The 10,064-nt window shown below is 35.8% G+C and overlaps 1 protein-coding gene across 1 annotated transcript in view; it reads right to left on the reverse strand.

The window, feature by feature from the left end:
• Dhx15 (DEAH-box helicase 15) overlaps positions 1-10,064 on the reverse strand; it is a 41,946-nt gene that overhangs the window by 13,986 nt on the left and 17,896 nt on the right. The window contains exons 4-6 of the mRNA XM_021162456.1: positions 7,518-7,677; positions 6,075-6,293; positions 2,834-3,001 (exon numbers count right to left, since the gene is read on the reverse strand). Of these exons, the coding sequence (XP_021018115.1) occupies positions 2,834-3,001; positions 6,075-6,293; positions 7,518-7,677 (547 nt within the window). The remainder of the gene's footprint in view (positions 1-2,833; positions 3,002-6,074; positions 6,294-7,517; positions 7,678-10,064) is intronic.

Here is a 10,064-nt window from a genome sequence, read left to right on the forward strand (position 1 = left end):
TCTTTTACACGGGTCAACTTAAGAAAAACACATAAATAGCAGAAGTTATTTTCACTTTCTATAGATCACATATTTTATACAATCAATAATTAGAAGAAGGGAAACCAGGCCTAATAACATCAATGGTAAGAAGCGTAGAACCCACTGCACTATTCTTATAAGTTTTGCTGTACTTGAACAAAGTTAACCAAGTATCAGAATAACCCTAAGTGTCAATTTGCTTTTAAAACTCCCCATACTAGACTAGTTATAGTTAACACAGGTTTGTGGGGAACAAGATTAGAGATCTGATATTTGAAATGCCATATAAATACCTAGAATCATGTACCTTTGACTTCTTCAGTAAGAAGATCATAGTTCTGAATGTATTTAAGACAGCAAAGCACGACAATTATTTTATGTTAAAAGTACATTCCACAGGGTTTTTCTAATATACAATGTGATAAAAGTTCACGATGTTACCAACTTTAAGGAACTACAAATGAGCATCTCTGTTAGAACAAAAGCACTGCTTGTCACTTGATAATCAATTTTCAAGTAGCATACACCCTCTGGATATGAGGAATAGATGGAGATTCACATTTTGCGCAAAAAGAGGAAATGGGTAGTGTAAATGTCACCATGCTTCTTAGAATAGGACGTAACTTCAAACTTGGGAATTATATTTTTTTCCTAAAATTTAGTATTTGAAGATTATGATGCCCACAAGTAACACAAAGAAAACCAAAACTATGGAGCGGGGTTGCCTGCTTCAATTAGAAATACAAATACAGTTTCATGTTTTAACTTTTAAGTATCTGTTGCTAGGCATATTTCAAATTCCTGGGGCTTCTGTTTGATACTCACTGAAGTCTATACCACAGAAAGGACAGGATTTTAAAACCAAAAAAAGTAGTAGTTTTAGGAACAAAAAGGGCCAATTTTCACAATAGTTGTTAGAATGAAGCTTATTTCCATAGACTTGACTACTAAATCTGAAAACAGCAGGTGCAGCTAGATAACAAACACACACACATGAATGAATGAGCATACGCAAGAGACGGTTTACAGAGCTGCACTGCAACCTCAATCAGGTAAAGCAAGCAGTTAATCTGCTCTGGATGGAGCAGCTCACCAGTCAACTAGGAACTAACCAGCAAAGTGGTCCTCAAGTGGTCAAGGGATTTGCTTGGGAAAAGTAGGAATGTTAATGCCTGTTCTAGACTATAACTTTGTAATATGTGTTCAAAATTAGCAAAGTGTTAAAATCTCAGGACTAGGAAACTCTCTTAAAGTACGCTGCTGTAGTAGAAAATAAGCCCTCAGTCAGTTGGCATCAGTGTGAAAATTTTTAAGTTATCTGTAACTAAATAAAACCAATATTTAGTTCACTAACTGCTCTTCAAATAGAATTTAGGGAGCTTGGATTTCCCTGCTTGAATACTGTTTGTCCACAATTACCTAAATTAAGCTAATTTTCTTTTTTTCTAGCCACCAGAACATGAAGAATATTCCCCTCCAATTCAAAGACATTTATTAGCTTGTGTGGTTAACTATCTTTAAATAATGGGATCAATAACCCTTCTTTCAAAACCATGGAACCATCTCCACAAGGGCCATGTCCCATTTTACTGAGCAATTCGTATTGTGAGGCTTAACAGTACTTAATTAGCTATAGCCTGGGCAACAGAAAAGAACCTAACTATTTTTGCCTGGAATGGCCTCATACTCGCTATTCCTACACTAAGGAAACTCAAGTACAATGACTGTCAAGTCCAGACTAGACTAAGTTTTTCTTGTTTCTGTTTTTATATCCTGCTGTAACTTTGAGCTTGGTGTAATAATTAAAAATAAATCATCACTGTAAAATGACAAATATACAAAATACAAATACTTTCACCACAAATTTAGTCCTTCAGGCTCTTCCTGGACAGCATACTAACTACCACAGAAAACATGTCCTAGAGAATGCACTGATGGGAACTTTAACCTAATGAAGCACTAAGTAGGTCAGAAACTAGCAAGAACCTTCTCAAGTTGAATTCATGCTCTGGTATTTTTCAACAGTGCAGTCTTATTTTCAAGTTTACTAAGACCTCAATTTTAACATCTTAACTTATTTTGAAAGTGGTACTGAGCACAGTGCCTCATTTGGAGTACCCTTGCTCCCTCACCCAAGAAAACTACATATCCCTCTACCAAACAATGTTAATATGAATCGTGCCTTCAAGGAATTCATGTATTTATTCAGTGTGATTAATGTCTCAGATTCTGTATAGAGCCAACATTTAACACTTGTAGACTTAAAATTCTATTCTCTTAGTCAAAATTCTAAGAAGGGGACAAAGCACAAACTTTTAAAAAAAGTCACTTAGTTTTGGACTGCCATATCTAACAGGAGAAAGACAATATTTGGCCAACTTTCCCTTCCTTGTTCAGATCATCCTAAATATTCTACCATCTGCTAAGAACAAACCACCTCTGTGGGAAAAAGTAGTTCTTTTTCTTAAAGGGTACAAAAGTGTAGTTTAATACACTCTCATTCCCTTCTGAAATGCAGATTACTTTGTTATGGCCAATCACTCATCCCTGGCTTTGGATGACTGATGGCAGTGATTGTGCGTTTTGTTCTTTTCTTTTGGGAGACAGGGTCTCACTATGCAGACCAAGCAAGGGTGCTAACTCCTTTTGTTTAGGCAGGTTCCATTCATAACCGAGACTATTTTTAAATTCTTTATCATCCTGCCTCTTCTGCCATAGACATGTACCATGGCATCTAGCTTCTAATTTATGAGTGACGGTATCTCATAGGTTTTCTACTGTCAATAATATGGCTATAGAGAGTATTTGTTACCTTTCTTCCAATTGCTCCATTCTGTTTTTTTGGAGGTGGTGGCTCAAAAATGCGTTGTTGCTGCTGGGGTGGAAGTGTAGAATATAATGGAATGATTTTAATATCACCAACTTCAGGGCCCAAATCATCAACTTCACGCTTTATTCTCTTACAGGCCTCATCAATTTCCTACAAAATAAAAATGTTAAGAGTATGAAAACAAAACTCATCTTCGTATGCATTCCATTCAACCTGTCTATAATGTGCCTTCATTTCATGGATAACCTATTTCAAACTTGGTAACCAAAATTAAATTTCAGTGTGATTTTTGAAACAACCAAAGAAATTTTGATTTCTGTATTGAGTCAAATATGTAAATACCATATTTGCATTCCATACCCCCTTTCTTGAAGACTCAGACATCCTAATTAATTCTCAACAAATTTTATTAAAATTGAAATTTCCCACCCAGGAATATTTAACTGCACCCATAACCTTTTCATTTTCACAATCTAAAAGAAACTGATGTGTTAGATATTTAAAATACAGCAATTAGGCTTTAATGTCACATATCACTAATGCAATTATATGGAAGAATTGCTTCATTGTGCCTAATAAGAACAAGCACCTTTACAGTATCAACATAGATATTTCATGAGTATGCTGACACAAATGTCTTAGAGCCACTTCAGAATGTTCTCCACCATGGCAAACTAATCCAATGCATTTGTATTAAATACAAATGTAAAGAAAGACACAATAAATGCATTTGGGAAAGGAGCAGCAGCTCTGGAGGCAGCAAATGGATTTAAAAAGGAAGGCGGATGGTGGACAATAAATGTTTTGCTGAAGCAATTAAACTTGAAAATAGATTAAACAATTAATAAACCATCTTTCATGCATTAACTAGACAGCTACAGTAACAAGTTGTTTACTCAAAGAGTATCGTCAAGAGAAAAAAAAAGGATTTTCAGGTAAATTGGTTTTGTATCAAATTAGATTTCCTGATAATGATTTTAAACCAACATAGTTTTTGTGTCAAATATAAATTTGGGGCTAGAGAGATGGCTTACTGTTAAGAGCACTACTGTTCTTCCAGAGGATCAGGGTTCAAATCCCAGCATCCACATGGAAGCTCACAACTGTCTGTAACTCCAAGATCTGGCACACTCACATAGACATACATGTAGGCAAATCACCAATGCACATAAAATAAAGGTAAACAAAAAAAATTTTTTTGAGGTTGGCCAGCAGTTAAAACTACTGGCTATTCCTAGCACCAATATGGTAGCTCACACCCACCTGCTCTGCTCCGGCCCTGAGACCACAAGGTACACATCTGATGCACAAATATAATATATACAAGCATGCATGCATGCATACACACAAAATTAAAAAAAAACTTTAAAAAATATAAAATTCTTGGATAGAATAATAACCCTTTTTGCCAACTAAAAAATAGCAAATTTCTTAAGGTTGTTTGATAGAAGGAAATTACTCTGAAGAATCCAAAGTTTGTTTTGAGATCAAGTTTCTAGAAAATGAAAAATCAATGCCATTTATTTGAAAAAAAAAAAAAAAACTAAAGTCTTTTTAAGAAAAAGATGGCTTTTAAATGCTCTAAATAGATAAGAATGCCCCTGCTGGCATGGAGTTAAGATCCCTATCAGAGTGAAAAAATTTAAATAAAGAAAACTAGACTCCTAGTATTTCAGATTTGTTTATACCAGCACACATTAAGAGATAAGCCTAACGTCTACATTTCATGTACTAAGACTTTTAACATAATAAATCTATGCAAAACAAACCAGCTGAAAGTCTTGAAACTCAAAACCTATCTAGAGTTCACAACTATAATTTTACTTCATTTCACAACATGCCAGCACACAGCTGAAAACAGGAGGCTTACTGCCTTCCTTTCCCCCCCAAGGAATGAGATGAATTACACTAAGCTGACTCAGAAAAAAAGCCCGTTTGGTTCTCTCCATGAGATCAGCTGAAACTTCTAACACCATTCAAATATGCCTCGTCAGAGTAGATTAAGTCAAGAGAAGTGAGAAGCTGTAGAAACCAAACACAAGAGGACAAAATGAATACCAAACATAAGCTTCAACAGTCAAGAGCATGAATGTTGTTTACATGCTATTTGAGAAGCAATTAGTTAACTTTCAGAAGTTTTATAAAAAAAATTTCCATTTTAACTTCATAAAAAGGCTGAGTAGTATCAAAAGAGGGAAGACCAGAAACCTGTATTTTCAACACCCCCTCAGCTCACAGAAGAACTAAGGGAGTGTATCTCCACAGGAAGATAATTAACTAATACCGTTCCCCAAGACATTGGCAGTATCTAAATGTCTTTGCTGGTTTTGCCTAAAAAGTACTGCTGCATCTAATATGGGAAGGTTGGGATGCTGATAAATGTTCAACAATGCACAGGAATCTGAGAACACAAAAATTTCAAACTCACAGGATAAATAGTATTTTGAGAAAACCATGTCCAAAGACACAAATCATAAGGACAATTTCAAAAACAAACCAAGGGGGTGGGGGACAAAAAAAAAAAAAAAAACCAAACTACCACCACAAAACCAGGGATTTAAAAAATTATCCCAAATTCATAGCTCTTAACTGAGTGGCATCTGCCAAACTATCAGCTAGTTAGCAGTTCTATAGGAGTTGGACACAATAAAAAGAACAGGTTGTGGTGCAGTGAGGCATGCCTTGGGTTTGCATGAGATTAGAGCAATTTCCCACAGCACGGCTTAGGTGCAGTTATACGCATGCATCACAGTGAGGATCTTCTGGACTGTAAAACACCTCTCTGGAAAAGCAACCCCACAGCTTTAATGACGCAAGGAGCTTGCAGATACTCTATCTCCCTACAATAAACTTCACTTACTTCAAAAAACTTATTAAACAGAAGCCAGAACTTGTTTTAACAAATGCTCTTCCTGCAGAGCAGAAACCTACTGACCACACTCGAGACAGACATTCTAGAACAAGACTCAGACCTTCTACTGCAAAGGCACCCATATACTTAAAGGGATTTACAACCATCTACCATTTCAACTGTATACTTTTCTTCAACCTTTAAATATGAGCATCAAAAAAAGAGGTGGTTAAATATTGCCTATATTCAAACAATTACACTGAAAACCTGAAGGACTGAGATGAGAAAAATACAGCCAGCTCGGTCATGTTAAGTTTAGAGTTGTTAGCTAATGGACATTTCTACACAAAAATTACATAAAGCAAATGATACCTCTTGACCAGTCAAGAAAAGAAGAAGGTCTCCTTCCTCCTCTTCACACATATGTATTTGAATCACTGTCCGAATTGCTGCTTCAAGATAATCTCGCTCTGGTTCTGGAGTATAAAAAATCTCAACAGGATGTGTTCGGCCAGGAATAGTTAAGAGAGGACAGTTATCAAAGTAAATCTGGAATTTCCCAGCATCTAGGGTAGCACTCATGACTATAACCTGCAGGAGGAAAACAGAAAATTACTCAAAGGAAAAAAAAAGTAATTACCGTTCTATAAGTATATATTATCAGCTATAAAGACAGCTTTGAAGGCTGGGCATGATGCTATGTCATCATTAATCCCAGAACAGAACTAGGGAGGCATAGGCAGGCACATCTGAGTTCAAGAAAGCCAGAGCTACATAGTGAGACCTTGTCTTACCACCATCCCTGGGAAAAAAAAAAAGACAGTCTTTAAAGAAACATTAAAAATAAAATGCAGGCTGTATAGTGGCACACACATTAAACCCTAACACTCAAAAAGAGGTAGAAATAGGTGGATCATTGTGTGAGTTCAAGTCAGCCAGGGTTAGAAAGCAAAATCCTGTTTAAAAAAAAAAAAAAAAACAAAAATAAAACATAGTAAGGAATAAAGTGCAGTTGAGTTATTTACATTTTAAAATACTAGAATATGTGATAAACAATCCATAGGTCTATGTAAGGGATACACTCATTCTCACCATGTAAGTAAAGAGTTAATATGGAATATGTAATGATACAATTCTATTTTATTGATGTAATTAATACATTGCAATATTAATAAAATCCAATAGACCAAATAGGAATTTGCCTTAAATTAGGCACAGCTATTTTCAAAATCTAAAAAAATCTGGTCTTTAGGTTGGTTGGCCAGCAAGGCACAGAAATTTGCACATATCTACCTCCCTGGCCTTGGTATTACGAGAAGGTGCTACCACACTCACAGAAGACTGTAAGCAAGTGACAAAGGCCTTTAATTCCATCACTTGGAAGGCATAGTTAAGGGAATCTCTTCAAGTTCAAAGCCAGCCTGGTCAACAAAGCAAGTCCAGGAGAGCCAGGGCTAGCAGATAGAGAAACCAGTCTCAAAAAGCAATCAAACAAAAAAATCAAGTGTTTCTTTGGGGCTAACGGCCCATGTTATACTAGGGAATTTAATACGTCTGGCTTCTGAAAGCACCCAGTTATGTGCACATTCCTGCACATGCTACCTAAGCACACACTTGGCTCAGAGGTTAAGAGCATCAATTGCTCTTTCGGAGGTTATGAGTTCAAATCCCAGCAACCACATGGTGGTTTCACAACTTCCATAATGAGAAACAAATAAAGAACCTATGGGCCAGACTGAGCGGGGCTGGAGTGAGCAGAGCCAGAGCCAGAGGGAGAAAGGGAAGGGGAAAAAAATTAAAAAGTTACTTCTTTACCTTTAAATCTGATCTCTGTCTTACAACTTCCTTTAGAACACCCATGAGAATATCTGTAGCCAATGTTCTTTCATGGGCCTCATCAAGAATTATCACACCATAACGCTCCAGGAGGGGATCATTCATGGCTTCACGAAGTAGCATCCCATCAGTCATATACCTGTAATCACAAAGACAACATTGGTCAAAATCATCTATGTAATTTTAAAACTATCCTAACATAAGCAAAAATTATAAAAGTTAAGCTTCTAAATAGTTTAAAGAGACACTAAAAAGTTGTATTATCATAAAATCTTACCAAATACTACAATATACTGAGAAATATAATACAACACCCAATCACAGTTGATGTAGATAGAATGATCACATGGTTTCACACAAATGCTAAAATTTGGTCACTTAAATGCTTTTAAAAAATTCCTTAAAAATAACAAACAACAACAACAACAAAAAAACCACATTTAAAACAAGCCAATAAAGAAACCATTTTAAGTTGTTTCATGCCATCACACTACTAAAATATTACTACATGCAAAATGTAAATTTTGGGAGTAAAAATGAAACCCTATTTTTTAAGGCAATAACGTAACACAGCTGACAGCACACAATGACCTAAAGGACAAAATGAGTTCATTCATAAAGGCTCTGGGACTAAGACTGCATCAGCACCGTGAGAATACTGATACTTAGGTGTAAAATCAAAAGCAAATGACATCAAACTGAATGATGACTCGAAAAAGAAAAAAAGCCAGGCTTCGAATGGCTTCAGAGAAGGCAGTTAATATGGAATCCAACCATTACAGAAGAGTCAGTATCAGATCAAGGGTGGTTTGTAAAACATTGTTTAGGTCACTGTCCATTCCATTCTGGCCAGTGCTGTCACTAATACAGAACAGATTCTTAAGTTTGGCACAGTATGCCTTAAGACGCTAACGTCACAGTTCATGGTCAGTTAAATAAAAGCCGATTATTGTACTTAAAAATTTAAGTGACGTAACAAAAATCCAAAGCCATTATTTACAACTTAATTTTGGTTCTTTGTCCTGTAATCTAACCATACCTAATCTTTCATAAATCAACTTAACTTCAGTTTATACCATCTCTTGAAGCAGTTCAGCAGACAACACAGTGAACCCCTCTTTATTTACTCTAAGAGTAATTCTAAGTTTTTTAAAACATTTGGCACACAAGTACATCTTCACTATATTTATATGCATGTGAGTCGATTTGGGAGCAAGGACTTACTTATATAGCTCTAGCTGACTTAAGACTCTTGCGTGCTGGCAAGAGTCATCATACCTGGTCCCTATTTATACAGCTTGTGTTTCTACACTGTTCTTTTCAAAATAAACCATCACTATTTCTGGAATCAACTCCAAGATTTTATTTTAAGAACATAAAAGAAAAACTCACTATCAATAAAACAATGTCATAACAAACCAGCCTGGTACCTGATAAGCCACACTATGGCTTCTTGATGCCTTGAAATTTTTCATCTTTTTGGGGGCATTGTGCAATAATTATTTTCAGATGAGCTACTGACACAAGCTAGGCAATCCAGTGACCAAGTAAATGCCTTAAGTACACAAAACTCTTGGTTTAACTTTTAGGGGGACATGAAAGAAGTGGTTCTTATTTCAACAATATTTGCTCAAATACCTATTACACCTCAAAACTGTTTCTACACATTCCTGGACTATCAATTGCTAGTCTTTCAATAAGAAACCCTGTATTTCTGAAAGCATTTTAATTAGCAAATTAATTCTGTTATTTCAAAAAAATCACTATGTATTTAAAATGAGACACAAAACTAGATCAGTATCAAATATTCACAGAAAATGACAAACACCAAACTCCTATCAATTACAAGACTTCAACTGATTCTAAGATGTACCTCAATTTATAAGAAAGTTTCAAAGCTAGCATATTACAAGTAACTTGAACAGGCTTCCAATCATAATTATTTAATAAAATAAACACAAAGTCAAAATTGTTGAATAGCCCTAGCCTAGCTTGTTTGTTTCAACAAATATATACAAATAACATAGACCAATAAACTGTATGTAAGCTATCCCTAACTAATGAGAGATAATAAAAACAAACTGGGTGTGCCAATGAAGGTGTTTCCAGAAACTTTAAAGCGGGGAGGCGGGAGGACCCACTCAAGATGTGGGTGCAAATATGCCATAGGCTGACATCCTAGATTAGAAACCACCTGAGTGTTACTTCTGCTGTGCTACTCCACTGCAGACAGATTATGATCAGCCACCTCACACTTCTAACCACTATGCATTCTTTTTCATGATGTACCCCACCACTTCTTAAAAGGTAAGCCCAAATAAGCTTTTTCCCTTATATTGTTTGTCTGGTTTATGGTCACGGCAAAGAGAAAAACACTCGGGAGGCAGAGGCAGGTGGATTTCTGAGTTCGAGGCCAGTCTGGTCTACAAAGTGAGTTCCAGGACAGCCAGGGCTACAGAGAAACCCTGTCTCAAAAAACCAAAAAAAAAAAAACAAAAACCCAAAAACAAAAATAAAAAAAAAAAA

This window comes from Mus caroli, chromosome 5 (assembly GCF_900094665.2).
Source record: "Mus caroli chromosome 5, CAROLI_EIJ_v1.1, whole genome shotgun sequence".
Lineage (NCBI taxonomy): Eukaryota > Metazoa > Chordata > Mammalia > Rodentia > Muridae > Mus > Mus caroli.